Here is a 26,068-nt window from a genome sequence, read left to right on the forward strand (position 1 = left end):
TTCCCCCCCAAGAGCCTTAAATGCCACTGGGAAGCTGACAGAAGCAATGTACCCACCCACACAGTAAATTTTAAATAAGTATATGAAGTTAATTGCAGAACCCCAGGCCATCTCTCCTGCTTGGCATAATGGCCCCATAACCTAATCCCTTCAAACATTTTAGACTTATGGTGCCCTCCTGTTTTCAAAGGCCCAGCACAGGACTCAGTCAGTACACACAGCAGCCAAGCTTCAGGCACCCCGGAATAAACTGGAAGGACCTTGGGCTTGAGGGTTGGATCTGGTTTAAACTCCAAGCTCTCTTCTTGATAAGCTGTGAGCCTTTTTGGGCAAGTCATTTCATCTTCCTACATCCCTTCACACTCATTTCTAATAAGGAGGTAATACGATTTTATATGTGTATATGTAAAAGCACCTTGCCCAGGGTCTGCCATCTCCTAGCTTTTTCTCCCAGTCAGATGCAGGTTGGGTTCTTTCGACTGGGCTCTGTGGCTGCCACGCTCCCAACCAGCAGCAATGGTTAGGCCATGCCCAGTACCTGTGTGCAGTGGGCACATGGTAATTCTTTGCCAGTGAAGCTAAAGGTGGGCAAAGTAAGGAGAAGGCCTGTGAATATATTTGCTCAAAGTTATAAAACAACGGCATTCAGTTCTATCCCAGACTATTTACAGTGGGAAATTGATGCATACAGTTATGAGGCTGTACAGCGGGAGGAGTGGACACAAGCCTTGGTGTGGCAGTAAGAGACCTGGCTGAGGGCAGGATGGAAGACATCTGCTGTGCCCGCGAAGTCCTTTGCTTCTCTGTCAGTTGCTACTAAATCAACAGCAAATATAATGAAGGGGAGACAGAGCAGGAGTACAGAGGCCAGAGTCTCCCTGCCCTTAGAGCCAAGGAGCCAGCTGCCGGATGTAGGCTGCTTCATCTCCCTCCTTGGCCTCTGCCTGTGGTGGCACTGCTCAGGCAGTTGCTCTGAAATGAACCACAGTCCACAGAAGCCAACCACCCCCACGGAGACAGACCAAGGCTCACGGGTGAAAAACCTCTTTCAGCAAAGTTCCTCCCAGGCAGGAATCAGAATATGATGCGTTTCCCATCTGCTGGGTTCTGCTCCATGGGACAGTAGGGACACTTCAGCCTACAAAGGGAGGAGAACCAAGAATGTCCCGGGGGGCAGCCAGCAGAAGGCTCAAGCCAAGGTGGGGCAGAGAACATGGAACTTACTTTCCTCCGTTAATGAGCTTGTTGAGCGCATCTCGGGAGATGACGTGGCCACAGATGAGCTTGATGGGAGGGTTGGAATCCGACGTCTGCTGGCGGAGGATGGGGCACGCGAACACTGAGTGGTACCAGCACTTCATACCCAGTTCGATCTCAATCTGGGGAGGCCAGCAGAGGGGTGAGTCCCACGTCCCACGGCGGCTGCCCTCCCCAGCGCCTCCTGCTGTACCTCCCCCTGCCAGGCCTCACCGGTAACTCATCCTTGTGACTCCAGACCCCAGTGCACTGCCTCTGCTCGATCACAGCTTTAATGTTCATCAGCACTGGCAGCGCCACACAGCCAGAGGCAAAGCTGCAGAACAAAGAGCAGGGGCTGGAGTGACCCTGACCGAGAACCCAGCAGACAGACAGAAAGGCCAGCACATTGTTGGAATGTGACTTGGGACAAGGTTTCAAAGTGGCACTTGATCAAACCGGTCCTTAAAAATCTCTTAGGTCACGCATAAAGCCACATATGTAGTCATGAGTCCAACTCTAAAGAGTCATTCTAATGCACCCCCAAATTTGAGAACCTATAATAAACACAAAAGGAACATCCAGGGGACAGATAACCTGTTCATCCCAAGCACTGATAAGTCCTTGGTGTGACAGGGACAGTGATGTTTGGAAGGGCCCCATCCTGCCTGTCTACCCCATTCCGTTGTCACAGTGCACCTCTGTAACTGCAATCAACCAGGGCACTTAGATATGGGAAAAAGCAGATTCGGTTCTCACAAGGATTGGGCAGGGGGTGGGGAGCCGACTGGCTGGAGCCTTGGGTACCAAACGCCTACAACACGCAGGGCAGTTGTGCGCAACAGAACTGTCCTAAGGCACCGGTGTTCCCACTGGGAAGGACTGTTCTATAACCAGAGTCTGTGGTAATGAATTGGAGGGTGGAGCCTATCACAATAGGGCAAGGCATGAGATTCCACAGCCAGCCTAAATAAAATACACCACTGTGGTGCGGTATGTGGCGGGGTCAGGTCCAGGTGACCTTTATTCCCTGTGAGGCCCTAGGAGCCTGTTTTCTCATGTAAAATGAGGATCACAGTACCTCTAACTCCTTGGTTTGTTGTGAAGCCATGAGAAGAATATTAACTATAAAGGAGTCTTCTGAGTGAAAGCTCTCAGCACGTGTGACTCAGCCACTCAAGTCTCCCTGAAGGGAAGTCGTGTTTGAGGGATGAGGTGGCAAGAAGGCCAGGCTGTCAGAGGGTCCTGTGATGACCCAGGGGTGAAGTGCAGGAGACACAGACCTCACTCAAGAGACCTTACAAAATGGGAACCTTGACCCTGCCATTGACCTTGTGGTGATCCCAGGCCACAACTCTTTCTGTTTCTCCAACTGTAGAAAGAAAGGTAATTCCTATCTGGAAGAATGACTAAGACAGCCAGTTTAGGTCTGTGAAGGCACCAAGCACCATCCCTGGATGGGGCAGGGCCTTGGCAAATTGGGTTTCCCTCAACCCTCCCACTTGTGCTGCCCCCACAGGGCTGGCTGTACCTGACGCTGAGGGGTGACTCCACAGAAAGGCCCAACAGGGAACAAGCATCGCGCGTAAAGGTCTCACAGATCTCGGCCCAATGGCTGTTGTCCAGGAGGTGGCAGTAGGGTGACTTCTCCAAGCCCAGCCGCAGGTATACCAGACTGCCCATCATCACCTGGATCTCTACAAAGCAAGGGGGAATCAGGGTACAAGGAGGCAGCCTTTTCCCAGGTCTCCACGTCCAGCCCTGCTGTGGCAGGGCTGCAGAGGCAGTATGAGCCCCATGGCTCCCACGCCTGAGACCTGACCAAATGGGGGTTAAAATGCCCTCTGGCAAAACCAGTTTTCCCCAAAATCCAGTGAGGAAGTGGGGTCTCAGGCCTGCTTCTGTGGCAATCATGACCCCACAGCATGAGGTAGGGAAGGGTTTCAGTTTCCTTCCCATCCTTTCAGCTGCATCAAGGAGCGACCTCAGGCCGGCGCTCATGTCTCTATTCTCCAACACTAGCTAATCCCCCCCACACACCCCCCCGCCAGCCTTTTTTTTTTTTTTTTTTTGGCCACGCCTTGCGGCATGAGGGATCTTAGTTCCCTGACCAGGGATCAAACCCATGCCCCATGCAATGAAAGTGTGAAGTCCTAACCACTGGACTCCAAGGGAATTCCCTAATCTCCCTTTTTAAAAAGCTTTCAGGAGGCAGCAGTATCTAGCTAAGATTTCATAACTTTGCTGGGTTTTCATGTTGTTTATCTCTAAATAAAATGTGAAGTAATAAATGTGAGTGGAGCTAAAGAAAAAAGTTACTAGTAGTCGGGTGGTTACTAATTGTGAACATCTGGAAGGTGAAGCTCAAACAACTGAGGTTTGGAATTCCTACTGTGATGCAGAGCAGCATGAGGGCACGCGTGTCGTGGGCAGGCCTGGTGAGCTCTGGGTCGGGGTGTGGCACGTGGCTGGGGACCAGAGGTGGTGTGAGATGAAGCTAGGAGGGTATGGCAGAGGCGGTGAGGAAGGGCCTTGAGTTTGGAGTTCACCTGGGCGACAGTGGGGGAGGGGTTCCAGTAACACGCAGCCCCACGTGGGGCAGGGACGGGCAATCCCAGACGTGCTGATGTCCGCCAGAGCCCAGCAGTGCCCACCCTGGCACTCAGGGCACGTACCCCGCTGGTGAAGCCGAGCAAAGGGCTGGAAGTGCCGGGCGTAGCTGAGGGCCTCCAGCTGCTTCTCAGGGCCACCTGCCAGGAGGCGGATGAAGTGCAGTCGGTGCAGCTTGAACTCCAGGGAGCTGTTGAGCTCGAGCAGGCGCTGCCTGTGGGAGACGGCCCATCTGGGAAGAAAGGGGCCAGCTGAGTGTGGAGCTGGTGGGGCGAGAGAAGGGGCCCTGGCAGAGCCTCCAAGAGCCTATGTGAGGCCCGTGAGACAGAGGTGGAGACGTGTCAAGTACGCTGAGTGAGGTGAAGAGCACAGACAAGCCCTGTCCCCCGCGGGCCCACCCAAGGGCCAACGTACTCCAATGCTGGCCCCAGGTCTTGTTCATGCAGAGCTTCCAGGATTCGATTCAACTCCAGGAAAGGCTGCTTGAAATCCAAATCCACATTCAGTGTTGATTCCTAGAGGGAGAGAGAACAATTGACCACCGGAGGACAGTGTTTCCAAAATTCTCTGCTCTACACCTAATAAAACCTCATCCACCAAAGACAAGCTAGAGAGAGCCAGCTTTTACATGAGGAGCCATGGTCTCTTGCCAGCCACCTGGACCCCTCTTATTCCCAGTTCAGTTCTGGGAGGCTGAGTGCTACATGCTGGCCTCCCAGAGAGCAGACTGCAAACCCCACCCCACCTGCTGGGGTACTGGAGACCCATACTGAGTAGCATGGAGAGAAAATTATTCCTTTTCAATTCCCCTAATTACATTAAGGGAAAGTATCCTTTACTTTCACTTCTAGTGTGTCTTTAACACCTAACAAGTGCTACTTCGTCATTTTACTAATATTCTTTTTTTTTTTTTTTTTTTTTTGCGGTACGCGGGCCTCTCACTGTTGTGGCCTCTCCCATTGCGGAGCACAGGCTCCGGACGCACAGGCTCAGCGGCCATGGCTCACGGGCCCAGCCACTCCGCGGCATGTGGGATCTTCCCGGACCAGGGCACGAACCCGTGTCCCCTGCATCGGCAGGCAGACTCTCAACCACTGCGCCACCAGGGAAGCCCAATCTTCCTTTTTAAGAAAGGGATTACCAGGCACTCAGACCTCTGGCTGGCAACCAACTCTACCTAGAAATTAATAACTTCACTTTTCATTGTATATATATATTTTTATATTTTAAATTTTATTTTATTTTATTTTATTTATTTGTGGCTGCGTTGGGTCTTTGTTGTTGTGCACAGGCTTTTCTCTACTTGAGGCGAGCAGGGGCTACTCTTGGTTGTGGTGCACGGGTTTCTCATTGCAGCTTCTCTTGTTGTGGAGCACAGGCTCTAGGTGCCGGGCTTCAGTAGTTGTGGTATGTGGGCTCAGTAGTTGTGCCTCGCGGACTCTAGAGCACAGGCTCAGTAGTTGTGGCGCACGGGCTTAGTTGCTCCGCAGCCTGTAGGATCTTCCTGGACCAGGGCTTGAACCCGTGTCCCCTGCATTGGCAGGTGGATTCTTAACCACTGCGCCACCAGGGAAGCCCCCATTGTATATATTTTTATAGCTACTCTCTTTTTGTATCAGGGGCACTGATTTCTAAAATTTATTTAAAGAAGCAACAAAAGCAAAAAATAAAAAGCAGGACTACATCAAACTAAATTAAAAGCTTCTGCACAGCAAAGGAAACCACCAACAAAATGAAAAGGCAACCTACCAAACGGGAGAAAATATTTGCAAATCGAGTATCTGATAAGGGGCTAATATCCAAAATATATAAAAACTCATATAAGTCAATAGCAAAAAAAAAAAAAACTTAAAAAATGGAGAGAAGATCTGAATAGACATTTTTCCAAAGGAGACATCAAAATGGCCAGCAGGCACATGAAAAGATTCTCTACTTCAATCATCAGGGCAGGGCAATGCAAATCAATACCACAGTGAGTGAGCCATCACCTTGCACTTGTTAGAATGGTTATTATCAAAAAGATAAGAAATAACAAGTGTTGGCAAGGATGTGGAGAAAAAGGAACCCTCGTGCACCTTTGGTGGGAATGTAGATTGGTGCAGCCACTATGGATAACAGTATGGAAGTTCCTCAAAAGATTAAAAATAGAGCTACCATATGATCCAGCAATTCCACTTCTGGGTACTTATCCAAAGAAAATGAAAACACTAACTTGAAAAGATATCTGCACTCCCATATTCATCGCAGCATTATTTACAGTAGCCAAGATAAGGAAACAACGTAAGTGTCCATCAATGGATGAATGGATAAAGAAGATGGTGTGTGTGTGTGTGTGTGTGTGTGTGTGTGTGTGTAAAATGAAATATTATTCAGCCATTAAAAAAGTAGGAAAATCCTGTCATTTGTGATAACATGGATGGACCATTATGCTAAATGAAATATGTCAGACAGAGAAAGACAAATACCATATGAACTCATATGTGGAATCTAAAAAGGTTTTTTTTAAGAAAACCAAGCTCATAAATACAGAGAACAGATTGGTGGTTACCAGAGGTGCAGGGTAGGGTGTGGGAGAAATGGGTGAACTGTTTTTGGTTTTTTTTAGTTTTAATAAATTAAATACAATTTTTAAAATAGCTATTAACCCGTTTAAGGAAAGAATGCATCAACAGAAAGGAGCTGGTCTACAATGGAAGCAAAGTTAAGGGGCGATCTTGGAGGAAATGTTGGACTTCCCATGTGCAGTCCAGAGGGGAGGATGCCCTGCCAGGCCAACTGTCCACTGGAAACAGGTCTCTGGGAACAGGTATCCCTATCAGACAGTCAGAGCTGATGACATACATATTTGAGTCATGTAAGTAAACTGACCTGTCTGGATACAAGAAAAAAATAATAACGGGGTCCTAATATAAAGAAAACTACCAAGTAGAAAGCAGAACAGGCAGGTACCAGTGCCTTCCCAGCGGGCTCGTTACCTGGCACAGCTCCTCAGCAACACTGAGCATGCCCTGCTGGTACAGGTGCTCCAAGATGGCCATCTGCAGGATCTGCTGCTGCTTCTCCCGAGAGTCCCACACTGCGTCGGAGACTACACCGCAAATCTCAGAGTCAAAGTTCTGACGAGGATGAGAGACAGGGCCCTGTGACTCAGGGTCTCACTTCTCACACTGGCTTCCTGAGAAGCCCTGCTACACACTAGCAGCAGGTGTTCCTGCCCACCCCCTCCGGGGCCACCCACATGCTCACCCTGTCAATGGCTTTGCCCACTCGGGAGACACTGCTGTGAATGTCCTTGTGGTCTGAAGCCAGTTTCTGCACGGTGTCTTTTATCTTCCGGCAGCACTGAGACATCACCAGGGAGAGGGTGGCTGAGAGAGGGGTCCCCTGGAGGGCTGCAGAGAAACACTGGCAATGAGTCAGGACACAGAGGAGCAGACCTTGTCCCTGCCTCCTTATTCTAAATGCCAGCATGGAGGCCGGGAAGCAGCCCTGAACTCCAAAGTGAAAGCTTCTACTACAGGTCCTGCCACTTGTTAACTACATGACTTGCAACTGGTCAAGTGGGACAAGCCGGTTCATCTCTCAGAGTCTTCATTTCCTCATCTGCAAAATGGGGGTGATAGCACTGGCCTTGTAGGTTGATGTGAAATGAAGATGATTTGGCACTTACTGTGGGCAAGTACTTGGTTTTAGCTCATTTAATCCTCACCACCATTCTATGCAGTGGGCACTGTTAGTATCTTGTACTACAGCTGAGGAAGCTGAGGCAGTAACTTGCCAGATGTCACAGCAGTGATCTGAAGCCCAGGCTCCTCACCACCACACCAGATGGCTCCTTATTATCTTGAGGGAGATACCCTGTGGGAAGGCTTTGAACCATAAAGTATTGTCCCCATGTTAATGCCTCTAACTAACCCAGAGGACACCAGGCAGGCCAGGGTCCTCCAGGGAAGCACAAGGACATTTCTGGCTCAGGATGCCAGGTTTACAGTGGTTTCCACCCCCCATGGCTGGATGAGCCACACGAACTACCAAGAGCACGTGGGGCTTGGAATAGAGAAGGGCAGACAGGGCACGGGTCCCTTCCTCCAGCCCAGCATCTACGCCCCTTCTTTAGATGGCAGCACCTCGGTTCAGGGAAGAAAACACGACCCAGGGAAGGGAACGTGACCCAAGAGGGCCAGGGAGTGTCTCAAGCTCCGAGACCAGAAGCCCTGGAAGAGAGAAGCATTCTGCCAGGTTGCTAAACAAACAAAAGTGAACTGGAGTTGCTGGAGCACCATGGCCACCTCAGGGGAGCACTGCTCTGAGAATGAAGCCAGTGTAGATTGAAGGTATCACATGAGCACTTAGATCCAACTGGGCTGGACCTTTCAGTTACCTGAATCTATAAATCCAGCAACCATACCCCCTTTGTTTGTCTAAGCTAGTCTGAACTAGGTTTCTGTCACCTGTAACTGAATGAGTCCTGACAAATACAAACAGGAGGTGGTGGCTGGGCCTACTCCTACTAGGATGTCTATAACCAAAAAGACAGGTAATAATAAGTGTTGGTGAGGATGTGGGGAAATTGGAACCCTCATACGTTGCTGGTGGGAATATAAAATGTTGCAGCTACTTTGGAAAACAGTGTGCCAAACAGTGTGCACACAAAACAGTGTGCACACAAAACAGTGTGCCAACATTTTCTTCAAAAAGTTAAACAGAGAGTTACCATATGACCCAGCACATAAAAAAAGAATGAAGTACATGGTACATAGGGATGAATCTTGAAAACAAGCTAAGTGAAAGAATATAAAAGGCCACATATTATATGATTCCATTTATATGAACTGTCCAGAATAGGTAAGTCCATAGAGAGAAAGTAGATTAGTGGTTGCCAGGGGCTGAGGGAGAAGGAGAAATGGAGTGATTATTAATGGGTGGGGGATTCTTTTTAGAGAGGTGAAAATGTGCTGTAATTAGATAGTGGTAAAGACTGTACAATTCTGGAAATATACTAAAAACCCACTAAAGTGTATACTTTAAAAGGGTGAATTTTAATGTGAATTATAGCTCAATCAAAAAAAAAAAAGGACATAGGAACTAGGGGTTACCTCTGGTCAAATCTAAGACAATTTGATCATCAAAATAAATAATAACAGTAATGGATTATAACCCATTGAATAATATATGAATTTATGAGTATGAACTTGAAAGGAAGGAAGGAAGGGAGGAAGGGAGGGAGGAAGGAAGAAGGAAGGGAAAGCCTTTCTTATAGTTAAATGCCAACTAATAAGTGTATAGGGAATGATAGACCAGGAAAAATCACCCATCTTGCAACTAACTTTGTAATGATTGGTTCACGCAAGAATCATCAATGAATGCTGAAACCAGTGGGCAGAGTCTGATAAAGCACAGGAACTTTATATAGTCCCAAAGTACCTCCCCACAAATTACTTATTGATTAACTCTAAAGAAAGAAATATTAACCTTAGGGTGGAGGAACCTGGCAGACACCATCTTAACCAAAGATCTTGATCAAGGTTAACGTCACCCATAATGGAACAAGTTGATACCTTGTACCTCCTGATGTGATGCACTGAGAAACACATCAGTTCTGAAGTACTCTTGCCCAAAATGCAAAAAAATAATGAGGAAACAGCAAACAAATCCAAATCGAGAGACGTTTTCAAAATCACTGGCTTTAATGTTTCTAAAATGTCAATGTCATGAAAGGCAAAGGCAGGTGGAGGAAATGTCCCAGATTTAAAAAACTAAAGATTAGACACAAGAAACTAAGTGCAATGCTTGATCTTGGATCGGATCCTGGACTGGAAAATAAAATTAAAATGTTTTATGAAAATTATTGGATAGTGGCAAATTGAAATATGAGCTATATTCATTAGGTCATAATATTAATGTCTAACTTCTTGATTTTAATAATCATACTGTACTTACGTAAGAGAATGCCCTTGATCTTAGGACATACACACCAAAGGCTTAGGTGTATGATATCTGCAGCTTACTTTCTAATGGTTTTAAAAGTAAGAATATGCAAGAAAACTGATAAAGCAAATATGGCAACATACTAGCAGTTGGTGAATCTTGGTGAAGGGTATATATGAGCTCTTTATACTGTTCTTAGGACTTTTCTGTAAACTTGAAATTATCTTAAAGTGTCTTAAAGATTCAAAATAGAAAAGCAAATTGAAAACAAAACGTAAATGAAAATAATCTCAGGTAAATTAATAATTTCTGTTGGGCTTTTTGAAATAGCTCAGAGACTTCCATTATTCCCCTTCGAAGAGGCCTAGCGATCCATGTATCAATGCCCTAACCATCGTCCTTCCAGAACCCTATTATCAAGCTGCCTTAGGGTCTCCTAGGCCCCAAGGGAGGCAGGTGTGGGGCTCTAGTGGGGGGACACCCACCTGCGCTGGCCAGCTCAGCCCGCAGCTGGCCCACGTAGTGCAGCAGCTCCTCCAGGCTCTGCTCACAGTGCTGCCCATAGGTCAGGAACTTCTGCAGGACCTTGTCCACCTCTCTCTCCACACTCGCACACTGCTCCATGGCAGCCACTGTGTCAGGCCCCACCTGGGCCAGAGGGGCACAGTGAGGAGGGCTCCCAGATCCCACCTCACCATTCCCATATCATATATCAATGCTTAGAAATTCCCAGCTTAACATATCTGTACACAGCTTCCATCACCCCCAGCCAGGGTGCCCACTGGAGGTGCAGGTAGGCGTGAGGACGGGTCTTCTGAATCATGGTGAGAAAATTACTGTTTTCAACTCTTTTCATTAGAATCCTTGTTCATCTCTTTTTTATTTTTTTAATTTTTTTTGGCTGCGCCGCAGCATGCGGGGATCTTAGTTCCCCGACCAGGGATCGAACCCGTTGACCCCTGCAGTGGAATCGCGGAGTCTTAACAGCTGGACCACCAGGAAATTCCCCTCATCTCTTTTTTTTTTTTTTTTTTTTTTGGCGGTACGCGGGCCTCTAGCTGTTGTGGCCTCTCCCATTGCGGAGCACAGGCTCCGGACGCGCAGGCTCAGCGGCCATGGCTCACGGGCCCAGCCGCTCCGCGGCATGTGGGATCTTCCTGGACCAGGGCACGTACCCATGTCCCCTGCATCGGTAGGCGGGCTCTCAACCACTGCGCCAGCAGGGAAGCCCCCTCATCTCTTTTTTAATCGGAAAAGGGAGCAGGCCTTGCAGAGCTCTCAGCAGGCAATACTATCTTGCTATCTAAGTAGAAATCCATGCGTACATCGCATATTCTAACGTTTCATGTATTTTCATATATTCATTATGGCCACCTCTTCACTTAGTGGACTTGGTTTTCCATGTACTATAGTGATAGAAGCCATGAAGGCAGTCATTGAATGGCTGATGCTTGAAAGCACAGCCTATGGAACAAATGCTGACCACAATGGCCTGAGAGGCCTTGCCCACCACTCCTACCTCAGCCTCCCTGCCGCTTGCCCACAGACAGGCAGCTCATATTCCCTTGTTCCCTCACAGCTCCGTGCCTTGGTATGCTCTCCATCACCCCTCACTTCCTCGACTACTTGAGAAGCTGGCCCATCCTTTCCAAGGCAGCTCAGAGGTCATCTCCTTCTGCAGCTGTCCCTAGCCTGCTCTCACCTGGCTCCCTCCACTCTCACTTGGCACCCTTCTATTTCAGTTTTGATCACTGGGTAACGATCTGTTTGAGGGCTTGCCTCCCCCACTAGACGAGAACATCTCTTGTTGTAAAGCTCTTCCTCCTCATGGTACCATTGAAGAAAGTTGACTTTTCTTGTCCCACCTTTCCTACCACTAAGGTCCCACTCCTAAGTCCCTTCAACACTGGGCCACTGCTCCCCTCCATTTCAGAGCAGCCGTTGACACTGAACACACGGACGATCCTTAAAATGTTGGTGATAGAGTTGATTTCGCTCCCCATCTTTCCATCTATGGGATGTGAAGTGAGAGGGCTCTGTCAAACGCACCTCTCAAACGTTCAAATCTAGCCAGTTGTTCATTCTCTCAAAGAAGGTACAGAGTAACATCACAAAGAGAATTCTGTGTCCAAAGTGACCATCGGGATTCTCCCAGTCTCACCAGACTCTCTTCCCATTCCCACCAGTACTGGTAGCCCTGGCCCCATCATCTTGGCCCAACCTGTAGCCACCATGTCCTTATCAGACAGGGGATGAGTAATGGAGAAATGGTATCCAGGGCCTTGAGATGGTTGACACTATCACAGTAGAATTTGTTAATCATGGTGTCTAGAAGACATGCCCCCCTCTTCATGCCCCCTAAGGAAATACCCTATAACTGGAATATGAACCATTACAGGCAAAATATAACAGGGACACCTGTTGGAAATAATATAACAATAATTATTGCTATGAATAGTTAATATTTCATAGGGGCTTATTATGTGACAGGCGCTGTTCTAATGACTTGGCATGCATTAACTAATTCGCTTAGTTCTTACAAAAGCACTATGAGGTAGGTACAATTATTAGACCTACTTTACGGATGAGAAAATGAAACTCAGATTAAATAAATTGCTCAAGGTTACGTAGCTGGGAAGTACAGGACCTGGAACCGAAGCTGGGAAGTCTGGCTCCAGGCTCCAGAGCCCTTCTCTGAAGCACAGTCCTCTCTGGACCAGCTTAACAGGCCACCATCTCACCAGGAAAGGAAAGCAGCCAATATTTGTGGTTGGAATGAGGGTACAGCAATGATTAATGATGACAAGAAACAGGAAAGTAACCACAGAGCCTGTGAGATGATCAACTAGGAAAGATGGCAGTACTAAAGAATGTTTGCCAAGAGTGGGAACCAGAATCACCATCTACTGAAAATAAACACAGCTCAAGAAAGGTTACAACCTCACCAAGGCCAAACAGTATGGCCCTGTCAGACATCAACGAATACCAGGATTATCAAAGGGACGCCCAAGTCAGCATCTTGAAATTGTATTAAAAAGCTGAGGGAGGAGATGGGTACAAGAATTTTCACCCCAGTGCTGTGTTGTGGCAGGGAGTTTGAGACAACCCAGGAGCCTACGGGAAGTGATAAGTCAAGTAAAATGTGGGAGATGCATCTATGGAAACCTGGGTAGCACTGAGAAACCATGTTCCGGATATACCCACAGCAACATCAGTAAGATCCCAAAACATGGTACTGAAGGGAAAAAGAAACAAAATGAAGTCCAGGCAGAATACCACTTATGTTTTTAAAAAATATATGCATACAACCAAGGACACACGCAAATAAAAGGATATGTACCAAACACATCAGAGTGGTTTGCTGCAGTTGGGTGGTGCGGGGAGGGAATGGGGAGAATGGGAATAAAAGGGAATATGTAAATAAATGCAAAGGAGAAAAAGGGCCTGTGTGGACCAGTTAAATGTACAATGAACTGATAAATGTGATTATCTCAATAAAATTTTTTTTTTATAAAATAAACGAGATGGGAAAACAGAACTGCTTGCAGGTATTCTATCCAAAAAGCCCAAGAGGCCAATTCAGCCTGTCCAGGGTTAGCCACTCTCCCTTAATCACAGCCGGTCATCTTCCCCAGGCACAAGGATGGATGAGTGTGAGTTTGTCTTCAGGATTAATCCAGGGAATTTCATTTCCATTATCCTAAGCCCTCCTCCCCAAGGTCTCACATGGACAGAAATTATCTACCAGGGTGATCACCCCAATACAACACATCAGATCCTGTCACCCCCTTACGTATCACTGCCATGGTTTGACATAACATGCCCTTTGCAATTGTACATTCACTTCCTTTGCACAAGCTATTCCTGTGTCTAGAGTGCCCTCCGTGCTTCTCTGCACGGAGAACACAAGATGCTGTTTAATCATGAAGCCCATGAAGCTCTCAATGAAATCTCCCTGCCTCCTCCTCTGCTTCACAAACCAAACCTCTGTCAAGGGCGCCGATACCACACACATCTGAGTTCTCAGCACTGCAGCACAGTAAACTGCCTATTCACACGTCTGTCTCCCCGCACTAGACTGAGCTGCTCAGGGCTGGAGTCCAATCTCATCCTCTGTCCCCTCAGTGCCCAGCCCAGGGCCTGGTCCACAGGCGGTACATCCATTTCCAAACTAGGGGGCCCTGAGCTCAAACTTGTCACGGTTGGGCAGGAAGAGACGTGAGTGAAATACTGAAATCCCCACCAAGGCATGTATAGGGGTTTTGTCCCCAGTCTTCAGCATCCTAACACAAGAGGGCCCCTTCTGGGGCCTGGGGAGAAGAAGGGAAGTTTGCACAGATCACAGAAAGGTCCCCTTTGCCTGACACAGAACTGGACAGCCTCCACCGACCCAGCACTTAATCTTTTCACCCCCCATCTCTATCCAGTCTTCACCTTACACACCACTCCTCTGCTTAAAACCCAGTAGATTTCCACATACTCAGAATAAGTATGGGAGATGGGTCTACAAGGCTCTATGTGAGTCAACTCCCAACCACCTCTCCAACTTCATCTCCTACCACTCTCTTCCTCAATGGCCATATTCCAACCACACTAGTTTCCTTTCTATTTCTTGAATATCATTTTATTACTACCTCAGGGCTTTTTCCCTCTGCCTGGAACACTCTTTCAGAACTCCCTATGACTGGGTCCTTATTAGGGTTCCAAACGCATTTCTTCAGAGATGCTCTCCTAGGCCACAGTAGCTAATGCTGCCCCTCTGCCCCGCCCCGTACCTATGAGTCTATCATATCACCCTGTTCCTTTTCTTCATTGCACATCTTTATTTCAAGTTTCAAATCTTTCTTCTGTCATTAACCAAACCTGGAAGGAGGAAAAAGCCCACCAGTCTTCTTGGACTACAGCCCCTGCTGGGAGTTTCACCTGCATTAGCATGCAAATTACTGGCAAACTCCTACTCATCCTTCAAAAGACCTTAGTCGAATGCCCTGCCTGGCTCCCACGTCCGCAACGGGTTACCTCCGGCTCAGCAGGGTCGCAATAGGATGGGACGTGTGAGTTCGAGCTACTCCCCAGGTAGGGGCGGCTCCCCGAAGGGTCTCTGAGAATGCAGGGGTCCAACTCCCGGCCCTGGCCGACGTCTGAGGAGAAAACAAACCCAAGGGCGGACTGGTGAGGGGGCTTAGTCCCGAGGCTTTACAGAAGACCCGGGGCCTGGGAGCCTGCGTAGCCGAGCAGCCGCCCACCGCGCTCCGCCCTCCGACCGCACCTCCCGGCAAGGAAGCCAGCCGGCTCTCACCTGGTCCCGCAGCCCGGGCCCTGGTTTCCGGCGCCGCTGTCAACGGAACCGGAACCTGCGACAGTTGCTCCGAGGCTCCGGATTCGCCCACTCGCGACTCCGCGGAGGGGTGGCCGAGCCTCCCCCTCCCGCGCACGAGTGGAGTCGCCCGCAGGGTCAGGGCGGCAGCTGGAAACCGCACCTCCGACCGTCGCGGGGCTGCGCCGGGGCTCCCCTGGGAGCCCGAGGCCGCCGGCCCGGCCCCGACTCTGCACGTCTGATGGAAGGAATCGGAGCGACCCACTCGCTGGCCAGCAGGGGTGCGCGCGGCGGCTCCGCGTTCAGAAGCCCTAGACCAGAAATAACTGTGCCTCCCCGGTCCGCGCCCTCCCACCCTCATTCAAAGTAAAGACAATACCGAACAACACAATGCATGTAAGGTCCAACAGTTAGGCTTTCCCGCGGTGGCTCCTTGATGCTCTTTCTGAAACATCAAATGACGTTTAAAAGAGAAGTCCCCTTTTTTCTACTCCAGCCCTGCTGCTCCCCTAAGCCCGTACTTAACACACTGGGCAATTAAACTCTGCTGCGAGGGACTCATCCCTGCTCTGCTGCCCTAAATTGGTCGCTCTCCTTTCAGAATGGAGGGGAGACAGGGGTTGCACAACCGCCCTAAGGAGGAAGGGTAAGAGTTAGGAAGGAGGTGAGAGGAGATGGTGACCCCAAGCCCAGGCCAGGGCTGAGTTCACGACCCTCCAAGGCCCCCTTGCTCTGCAGGGAAAGGGCAGAGAAGCCTCCCGCCCCCTCCTCAGGCTTCAGGGACTTGGACTAGAAACAGCCCAAGAAAAAAGACTCGGTCTCTTTCTCCCTGACTTTAGCTTCCTTTTAGGGCCAGTCTCATTCCAGGGCATCTTACCCTCCAACCCTCCATACCTCCTCCCCACCCCCACAAAACACCCTTGCACAATCCAGCCCTGTTTTCCTTATAATATTTGACTTTAAATTATCTTGAGCGTTTATTTGTTTATTCTGTCTTCCTGCCCCTAACCTCCCCCCCTCCCCCCACCTTTTAGGATAAAAGCTCCATTGGGGCCAGGAGCTTGTACCCACCGCTGCTGTAGCCCCAACACTATGTGCTTGGAACACAGTAGCTGCACAGAAATAGTCTGAAGTAGCCGATATCCTCCGTTTATGAATGGGGAAACCCCGGTTTCAAACCTGACGAAACACGCAAGGAAGAGGGCGGTCCACAGCCCGTCCAGCAGCCCGCGGGGGCGAAGAAGCCTGTCCCTGCGCCGTGAGCCTCGGTGGTCCTGGCCCAGGCGGGAGTTGTGGGGGTGGGAGGGTTGAGTGAACCAGTGAACCTTGCCTGGGGCCACAGTCCGAGGCTGAGGCTGCGTCCAAGCCAGCAGGACCTCACAGCGTTTCGCGAACGCCCCAGGCTTCCCCACTTCCTCTGGGGAAGCCTGCCTCTCAGCTACACTGGGTGTGAGCAAATCCTAGCTTCTGCCAGAACTTAGAATGCCCAGCTCATACGTCAGGCTCCTTCACCTCTGTCTGTCATTGTTTTCCCCAGTATGTGGCTCTTCTTACATCATGGTTTCGTTACTTTTCAGGTTGCACCACGTTTTCTTACATGGCTGATTTTGTCAATCTTTCCTTGTTGGGATTGTGTGGTTTTGTTTTGTTTTATTTTGTTGGAGGGCGGCTGCTTCAAAGCAGAAAAACTTAGCTCTTCTCCACTAACTCAGTAACAGTCTTTTTATCTTTCGCTAGTTTCCTAGGATTTGATTTTTAAATTTTAATTCCCAATGCATGTCCATTTTATTTTGCAGGGGGTGGTGCAAAATATGACTTATTTTTTCCCATATTTTTGTCCAGTTATCCCAGAACTGCTTAAAAAATAATCATCCTTACCCTCTCGTTTGGAAGCCCGTTACCATAATATTAAGATTTTTCGGGCTTCCCTGGTGGCGCAGTGGTTGGGAGTCCACCTGCCGATGCAGGGGACACGGGTTCATGCCCCGGTCCGGGAAGATCCCACATGCCGCGGAGCGGCTAGGCCCATGAGCCATGGCTGCTGAGCCTGCGCATCCGGAGCCTGTGCTCTGCAACGGGAGAGGCCACGGCAGTGAGAGGCCCGCGTACCGCAAAAAAAAAAAAAAAAAAAAAAAAAAAAAAAAGATTTTTCTACAAAATGAAATCTATTTCTTGCTCTTCATTCTTCCCACTGAGGTATAGTTTTATTTTTATACGAATGTCATTGTTTTACTCACTACTTTGTAATATGTTCTAATATGTGGTGGGATTAAACACTGCTCACAAAAAGGGCAAAAAAGAAAAACAAACACAAGGTTATTGAGAAAGCAGATCACTGGTTGCCTGAGGGTGGGGTAGAATGGATGACTACAGAGGTACACGGGGATTTGGGGGGGATGATGGAACGATTCTGTATCTTGGCTATTCTGTAGGGCTGGTTGTACAATTCTCTGTACTATCAAAGCAGTGAATTTTCCTGTATGTAAATTACACCTTAAACATGGCAGGGGGCAGGGAGGCCAGTACACAAAGAGCATACTAGATAACAAAGAAGGAAGGAAGGAAGGAAGGAAGGTTCTTGATAGAGAGGACAAGCCCTGGAGTGCTCTCCTGAAAAACAGCCTTCCTTACCTCCCAGAGTGTGTCCAGGAAGGCCAGGCTAGGAAAAGATGAACCCCCCCGATAGCTGGGGGGATGGAGGGCAACGGTGGGTAGTGCAGCCACCACCTGCCTTCTGCAGAACCTGGGAGCACCAGGGCTCAACATCAGTTCAAGTTGCCCACTCAGGCCCTGCTCTTCCTTCCACCCTCCAGGTGGCTCCCAATCAGTCTCCTGTTTCTCCCTACCCCTGCCACTGCTTGCAAAGCTTTGGTTCAGGCCAGGAGCAGCTATGTCATTTGTAGGCCCCAGAGCAAAATGAAAATGCGAGGCCCCTTGTTCAAACATCATTAACTTCCGGATGATGACAGCAGAGCATTGCACCAAGTCTAAGGCCCTTCTGAGTGTGGGGCCCTTGGTGACTACACAGGTCACACACACACAAAGCCGGTCCTGGTTCTGGCCCTTCCCCTTGGCTACCTGAGGGACCCACCCACAGTCACAGGAGGTGAAGTCCTTCTGTGCCAGCTTGCCAGGCTGTCCAGCTTGCCTCCTTTCACCCCTTTCCAGACAAGACCCTCACATAGACCTGCCCCACGCTTCCCCGTGACCAAATCCAGGCCCATCCTGGAATGCCTTCATCTCACCCTACTCCAGAGGAAATACCCCCCAACTTCCCCTCCTCTGAGAAGATTACCTGTTAAAGAAAAAAATTACTCATGACACGTGTTAAGGAATGGTAAGGGAGACTTTATTCAAGGGGGGCTACTGGAATGGGGTTTTGTGGTAGGGGCCAGAGAGTGGCCTCAACTCCAAATATAACCAGGAAATGTTGAATTCGTAGCCAAGGAGCAGGGTGGAGGTCAGCAGATGGAAAATTACTAAGAGGAAACCTCAAGGTGCAGGGTGAACTGGCTAAACAACCTCAGAGGATTCTCAATGAAGGCAGGCCAGAGTGACCAGACATAACCTGGGAGATGGTGGAGGCTGAGGAACCAGATTGGATATGGAAGGTGATCAAATATGGAGGATGGGAGAACTCTGTCCAACCTAACTTAGCAGGATTCTCGCTAGAACTGGACTGCACAAGGAAGGACACAGGAAGGCACGGTCAAAAAGAAAGCTCGGAAGTGGCTGACCAAAGTTTGGTCAACATCCGTCCCCCTGCCCCACTATGACGTGGAGTGATAAGTGAGCCAGCTCTCCTCTGAACTCCATGGCACTCAAACTTCACCTCTCATGACCTATTCCACTTTTGTTTTTGTTTCAAGAAACAGCACATTCTTTTTCTTTCCTGAATCCAATACAGAGGGCTAAAGCCCCCACCTACTAGGGTGGTGGTTATGCAATCTGAATTGTCACCTGCACCCTCTTTGGAAAAAGTTTCCCTAATACCTGCAGCTCCCCCAGTCTGAAAGAAATTTACTCTCAATCCCCCAGATGGGCTCCCTCTGCCTTCCCCGTGATCTGCTGACTTGCTCACCACTGTGGAGGTGCCTCTGTTGTCCCCACCTCTGTATGTTTGCACTCTTCTGGGCCAGTCACTACTGTGGACCTGTGTGTGTGTTGTCTCTCTCCCCCACCCTCCGGGAAGGGCCATGGGGGCAGAGGCTTTGACCACCTTGGCTTCCTCCCCGAGGGAGGCACTCAGTACATCACTGTGCAGTGAATGACAGTGCTTGGCACAGACCTGGTTCAGACCAGGTGGCACAAAAGGTGAATGAACGCTTGGAGCTAGAGCCTTTGCCATCTTCCCCCAGCCCCACCAGCTTGAATCCATATGCTAGTCAGGGGAGGGGTGTGGTCTCTCTTGACTCCAAAGCCCCCCAGTGCCTGCTGGGCTGGAACCAGAGCAGGCTCTGGGGATGAAAACAGAAGAGCCTGCCCTGCCCCAACCATGCCCACAGCCCAGTGGCAACAGAGGCAAACTGACAATTCCAACAGCACAGAAAAAGCTGGTGGAGAGACGGAGGGGCTGCGGGCATAGGGAGTGAGGAGTTGCCTAGGCAAGGTGTCCGTGCAGGGAAGGCTTTCCTAAGGAGGCAAGATCTGAGCACCATGAGGGGGCGTCTGGAGAATGAGGGCCCAGAGGGCTGCTGGCATCAGGAGGGGCACCACTATCAGTGACCTTGGAGGGAGACTGTCAGAGGCCTCAAGTGACAGGTTAAGGGGCCCAGGGAGCCACTGGAGGGTGTGAAGCTATCTGAGCTGAGAACAAGAGGGACCAAGAGCAGGGAGCCCAGTGTAGGGAGCTAGTCTCAGTCTGGAGAGAATTAGCTCTTGGGCCTAGTCTGCCGGGGGAGGGGGTCTGAGGACAGCTGGGGAGCTGAGGGATCCACCAGGGGCAGGACAGAGGGGCTGCCGCAAGCAGTAGCCACTACAGTGACACCTGTGATCGGCTGGCCCCAGAGCCACCCAGCCGGCTTGGGGACAGGGAACTGGTTTTCCCAGCAGGGATGAGCTCACAGGCATCTGGTTCCCTCTGAGCCACCCCAGCTTCGGCTCTCTCGTGCCCTCCCCCTATATCTGGGCTTGGCTTTGGTTTCTGGCACAGTTGCCAAGTTTTGGTACCACCCGCCCACTCCCCGCTGGCTATACTGGCCAGCCCAGCTCCCTAATTGCTGGGTGGGGAGCTATTCTGCAGAGCTGGGACACCAAAAGGTGGACCCCAGCCACCGTGGGGCACATGGGCACCCAGCCTGACCAGCTCCAGGCCCTGGGGGTGACTCAGGCTTCAGGCTAGCACTGAGCTCTGGAGGGCCCTTTGGAGGAACCATTGACCCCGAAACCTCGATTAGAAGGGGTGTGTGAAATGGGTATTAAGGCCTGTCATGGACAGGCCAGCCTAACCCAAGTGTCCCTGCTTTCCCTCCCCAGGCAGAGGACCTGGGCTCAGGGGTGAGCCCAGATGGGTCTCAGCTAGGCCCAGAGGTCTGCCCTGGCCACAGGCTCCAGCCAAGCCTGGCCAGTGCTAAAACGGGCTGAGACTGGTGGGAAAGAATGCAACAGAGGGTGGGGCCAGGAAGCAGCCCTCCAGCCCTCCAACCCAGGAACCCCAAACACACCCCCTTAGACACACCCACCACCCACAGCACATCTCTACTATACACACCTGACACTCACACAGACATAAACACACCACCCTCACGGCAGACAACACACACCCTGCTCTCTGCCCTAAAAAGGTGGGGCACACTGGCTCACACTCCACAGCTGCATCCAAACCCCTGCACAGCGACTCCGCTCCACCACCAGCACCCACCTGTTGGGGCCTGAGGGGGCTGCCAGGCGTGGCCAGGGAAGGAGCTGATCACAGCCATAGGGAACAAACTGGGGGTCTCTGCAGAGATCTCAGAGGTGGCCACTGCCCCACCATGACAAGGCCTGGGAGGGAGACGTCTGTGCGCTGGCTCCCCTGTGGCAGGAAGCACATCTAATTCACCCCAACCCCCCCACGCCCTGACAGCCTAACACAGCACCAGGCAGGCAGGAAGTGCTCCATGCATGGCAGCAGTTATATGGATGCATCTGTAAGGACATCAAACTTCAGAGCAAGGGCTAGGGACATGCCTCTTGCACAGCCAGACTGGTTCTGTGCTCCAGATCACCCACCCAGGAGGGAGCAAGGGGCCAGAGGGGAAGCCAGATGTCTGAGAGCGCAAGGATGGGAGTGGGTTTTAGGGGCCAAGGACCAGCCTTGGCTAAGAGCAAGGGTCAGGAAGCTTAATGCAGGGCCAGGGATGGGGGTGCTTCCTCCCAGGAAAGAACTTTCCAGAATACAAATCAGATATCTCACTCCTGCTCAAGAATACCCCATGGCCCCCCATGCCTACAGGGAAACGTCCACATTCCCTGTCGTTCTGTGGTTCTGTGGTAAAGGGCTGTGGTTCTGGCCCTTTACCAAGCTTTCTCTGCCTCATCTCCCGCACCTTCCCAGGGCCCTCATCCCAACGGAGGGAGGGGTGCACAAGCCAGAGAGAAAGGTGGGAGGTATGTTCTGGGAGGGGCAGGGCCCCTCCAGCAGGTTCTCCAGCAGAAGCTGTCTTAGGCCGGCCCTGCATCCAGCTGGGCCTGGGAACCTGGGGCCCAGACTTTCCAAAAAGAGGACGTCGTTCCATGTTATAGCAATACCTTGGCTGACTTGCCTTCTGAAAAGTCCCACTGATGCTAAAGAAAGGAATTTCATCCCACATGGCAGCTAAGGAACTCTGTGGTGCCAGGGCAAGGATTCCTCCGGTCCCCAACGTGCATGTCCAGCAGCTGCACACAGAGGCACAAGGCATACCCTCCCCACTGACCATGAACATGGTGGAGCTACAGCCTGGGACAACAGCCCTAACCCTGACCATCCACGATCCTCTGGACTCAGGTCAGGGACACGCCCAACATCATCACCTGGTGCCTCCTCGTAGAAAATGTGATTTTATTCTGGGGAGGCCAATGTTCCCACCCCAGCCTCCCTCCCTCACACTGGCCCTTTTGCATCACAGGGCTCTTCACTCCCAAACCTCCTTTCCTGGGCCACGCCTACTTCAGGAAGCAGGGCTGGGCTCTGCCTGGGTATTCCTCAGCCAGTAGGGCCTTGCCCTGGCTCCTGCTGCTGGCATCCATCCAGCCCACAGCCCCACTGGATCCCTCCTCTCAGCGAGCCTCTCCATCTTTGGCTGGTCACAGCAGATTCTGCCCCAGACCAATGTAAGGAAGGAGCTGGCTGTCTCAGAGTGGGCTTGTCCAAGCCATCTTCTGACAGTGCTTCTGCTGTCAGCTCACTCCGCTGGCCTCAGATCTTGGAGGACTCAAGCCGAGGGCTCCAGGGCGCGAGGGGCTCCCGCAGTGCCCGCAGCTCCTGTTCTAGCGCCTGGTTGCGGTGGTACATGTCCATGTAGCCCCCCTGGATCTCCCGCTGGTAGCGCAGCACCCGCTCCTTCTCCTCCTGCCATATCCGCCGCTCCTGCTCAAAGCGCAGTGCCTGCTCCTGGCCCCGGAGCCGCTCCTTCAGCAGCTCAGCCCGCAGCTGCTCGGCACCATCTCCGGCCTCACTGCCTCCTGCCTCCCCCAGCAGCCCCCTGCTCTTGCAGTCATCGGTCTCACAGCTGCCTGGGGCCTCCTCTCGAGGGGCCTGCTCCTGCAGGCTCCGCACAGCCTCTCGCAGCTGGGCCAGCTCTGCGTCCTGGGCCTGGGCGTGCACCCGGCTGCCCCGAAGTTGCGTCTTCAGGCTGAAGATCTCAGCAAGCTTCTGTGCCAGCTCAGCCTGGGCCTCCCGCAGCTGCTGCTTCAGGAGGCTAATCTCTGCTGTCTTCTGGCGCACCTGAAGGGGGACAGGGATGGGCAAGAGCCAAGCAAAGCAGGGTAAGGGGGGACCAGTTGGAAGGCAGCCAGAGGATGGGACGACAGTAACGAGGGCAGGAGTTTCTGAACGCCTAGTCTCTCACCTCCCAGCGGGCTTCTTCCTCTAATCGGGCACTGGGATCGGCCTCTGCGCCCAGGCCCTGCTGTGCCCGCAGCTCCTTGCGTAGGCGCCGCTGCTCCTGCTGGGCCATGAACAGCTGTAGCTGGAGGTTGCGCTCACTACGCTCGGCCTTCTGGGTCACCTCGTGCAACTGCTCCACGTACAGGCGCTTCAGCTCAGACAGCCACAGCCGCTGGCGCTCCTCCAGCACCTGCCAAGAGGAAGAGGCACCCACCATGCCCCGATATCCACACACGGCCCTGCCCCCCGGACACCGGCTGCCTACACTCCCATGGCTGGCCCACAGATCCAACACTCCAGCTGCTTCTAACGTCCTGTGCCTCAACACCACAGGGTCCAGGGTCCAATGCTCTGGCCACACATGTGCCCTAACCCACGATGTCCTCCAGAGGTGAAGTGTCCTCAACACATGGCCCTCCCAGGGAGTCTCCCTCCCACCCAACTCCCAGCAAGGACCACCAATGTCATGACATCCCCACCACATGGGGCTTGGGGAGAGGAGCCAAATCACCTCTCTCTTCCTTATTCTCTTGTGCCCAGAGCCGTGTGGAAGAGCTGGCTGGTGACCCTCTGTCTGCCCTGTGCTCTAATGCCAAGGGACAGAACAGCGCACCAAGGCAGGGGCTGCTCTCACCTGCGTGAAGGGGTTGGTGCCATCCTCATCACTGAGGCCCCTCTTGAGCTCCTCGCAGGTGTCGGGCAGCACGGCCGCCATGTCCTCGGCAGTGGGGCAGGAGAACTCGTAGGGGGGTGGTGGTTCGGGCAAGCAGCTCAGCACAGCCTCCTTGGGACCCCGTGAGGCCCGGTCCAGGGAGCCCCCGAGGTGGTTAATATGGCCCAGGGAGGAGCAGAAGGGGCTAGGGCCGGTTCTGGGACTGCGGCCAAAGCTGCCTCCGCTGGAGGAGTCGGACAGACTGGGCTCGGGGTCGGGGCCACCCGCATCCAGGCTGAGGGCGTGCAGCAGCTGGGCACGGGCCTGGGCCTGGCTGGCCCGGGGCCCCGGGCTCAGGGGAGGGTGGCAGGCCAGCGTGTGCAGGCTGCCATTGCTGCGCCACAGCTTCTGACCCTTGTGGGCCGCCAGGCTCTGCATGGACAGGAAGCCTTTCCCGGTGCCCAATGCCGGCTTGAATACTGATGGGCGAATGTGGCACTGCCAGGAAGAGAGGGCAGGAATGAGACCCTGGGCTGACTGCTCTGCTCTGCCCTCCGATGCTCCCTCCCGCAGCCCCTGGGAATCCTCTTTGAGAACATGGGGGACATGTCGCCAGGAGGCAGTGACCAAGTCTCAAGCCAGCCCATAGCAACACTTTCATGGGACTTCCCTGGTGGCGCAGTGGTTAAGACTCCGCTCTCCGATGCAAGGGGCCCCAGTTCAATCCCTGTCAGGGAACTAGATCCCACATGCATGCTGCAACTAAGGAGGCCACCTGCCATAACTAAGGAGCCCATGTGCCGCAACTAAGGAGCCCACTTGCCGCAACTAAGACCCAGCGCAACCAAATAAATAAATTATATATTAAAAAAAAATTCCGCATGTTATTAAAAAAAAAGACTTTCACATCCCATCCCAGCATCAGGGTCTCCAAGGAAGTCCCCATCCCCACACTACTACAGTAGGGAGGGGCACGGCAGAGGCACACCTTGTCAAAACGACCCCGCTCAGGCAGCGAAGTCTTGCTGAAGTCACCAGTCCGAGGATGTTCCTGGTAGTAGAGGGTGGCATAGTCGGCAGGCTCGTTCCGAGGGGCCCGCTTGGTGGTCTTGCTGTCCTTCTTGGAGAGGTGCAGGTAGCTGAAGAGCTCGCGCTGGCCCAAGCCTTTCCGGAACAGCCCATCAGGCTGGCGGGAGCCCCGAGACCCTGCGAGTGCTGCCCGTAGCTCTTCAGGGGAAAAGTCCTGCCGTTCCAACAGGCTGCCCACGTTGCCCATGGCAATGCCAGCAGGGCCTGGGGCTGTGGCCATGAAGTTTCACCAGGGCACAGGCGGCTGCTTCTGGGGGTCGGGAGGCTCCATCAGAGTAGGTAGGTGTTTGCTGCCCAACTCCCCTGATGCCCTAAAACCAGCTGCTTGCTCTCTGTGTCAGCTCCCCACCTGGCCCACCCAGGAGTGGCAGATGTGGGTTCCAGAGGGAATCCAAGACAGGATTCCTAGAGAAAGGAGAAGAGATCCCAAGGCCACCTGTCTAGTGCTCCAGCTCTGACGAGGGGCTAGTGTGTGACTGGGGTCACGGGGGACCAGGACCTGAAGCAGCAGGATAGGGGCCCCTCCCAGGACTGGGCTAGCTGAGGACTCCATCGCTGTCTGACTCTGACTTTGTTCATTCTCCTGCCAGGTACCCAATGTGGTGGGTGGGCAGAGGGCACCAGGGAACCAGGGCTGGTGGCCTCAGAATTTCCATTCCTTCTTCCCTTGGGAGGGGGAAAACCCCATTCAACCCCGCTTCCTGCAGAGGGTCAGAGTTTTCCCAAGGGAAGCACCTGGCACGGGTGGGGTTGGGGACTACCGCAGGAGGGATACAAACAGGAAGGGCCCGAGGGGAAGGAGGATGGTGGGAACAATGGCCACAAGTTCCGGAACAGGTGTCCATGTTGGGGCAGTGGCGTGAGGGGGAAGGGCAGCTGGAGCCCCTGCCAGCCCCTGTATATGCTGCCCCTCCAAAGCCCACTACCAGGCAGCGGGGCCCACATCCTGACCCAATGTGTGGAACCAATCAGTGTGTGGGCCCTGGCTTCCTCATCTGGACAATGGCCATGACAACTCTTATCACTCAGGGATGCTGCGAGGACTGGCTAAGATTAGAGGACAAAACGCCCAGTCCAGGGCGTGGCCTACAGCCAGGATCAACACAGGCTGGCTGAAGCTGAGCTTGGCTGGTAGATGCGTGAACGCCGCCAGCAAGTTCCCGAGCGA

The 26,068-nt window shown here is 52.0% G+C and overlaps 2 protein-coding genes across 2 annotated transcripts; both read right to left on the minus strand.

The window, feature by feature from the left end:
* Positions 1 to 627: 627 nt before the first annotated feature.
* On the minus strand, positions 628 to 11,500 carry RMND5B (required for meiotic nuclear division 5 homolog B). Its single transcript, XM_079703450.1, has 9 exons — positions 10,260 to 11,500; positions 7,093 to 7,238; positions 6,822 to 6,962; positions 4,261 to 4,361; positions 3,912 to 4,078; positions 2,768 to 2,933; positions 1,471 to 1,573; positions 1,225 to 1,379; positions 628 to 1,138 (listed from the first exon to the last, which is right to left on the minus strand). The coding sequence occupies exons 1-9, from the start codon at positions 10,396 to 10,398 to the stop codon at positions 1,075 to 1,077; spliced, it is 1,182 nt and encodes a 393-aa protein (XP_079559576.1). The 5' UTR covers positions 10,399 to 11,500; the 3' UTR covers positions 628 to 1,074.
* Positions 11,501 to 22,125: 10,625 nt separating this feature from the next.
* N4BP3 (NEDD4 binding protein 3) lies at positions 22,126 to 25,120 on the minus strand (the record flags this gene model as incomplete). Its single annotated transcript, XM_079702405.1, has 4 exons — positions 22,126 to 22,997; positions 23,122 to 23,349; positions 23,794 to 24,309; positions 24,800 to 25,120. 4 exons carry the CDS (start codon positions 25,118 to 25,120, stop codon positions 22,470 to 22,472), a joined length of 1,593 nt encoding a protein of 530 aa, XP_079558531.1. The 3' UTR covers positions 22,126 to 22,469.
* Between the last annotated feature and the right edge of the window lie 948 nt (positions 25,121 to 26,068).

This window comes from Hyperoodon ampullatus (assembly GCF_949752795.1).
Source record: "Hyperoodon ampullatus genome assembly, chromosome: 4".
NCBI lineage: Eukaryota > Metazoa > Chordata > Mammalia > Artiodactyla > Ziphiidae > Hyperoodon > Hyperoodon ampullatus.

What these genes read in the sequence shown, in the direction of transcription:
- RMND5B (XM_079703450.1), bottom strand. Translation starts at nt 10,398, where the DNA reads ATGGAGCAGTGTGCGAGTGTGGAGAGAGAGGTGGACAAGGTCCTGCAG. An exon ending in GGCTGAGCTGGCCAGCGCAG is followed by an intron (nt 7,239 to 10,259) that starts GTGGGTGTCCCC and finishes GTTTCTCTGCAG; the next exon opens with CCCTCCAGGGGACCCCTCTC. An exon ending in TTGCTGAGGAGCTGTGCCAG is followed by an intron (nt 4,362 to 6,821) that starts GTAACGAGCCCG and finishes CTCTCCCTCTAG; the next exon opens with GAATCAACACTGAATGTGGA.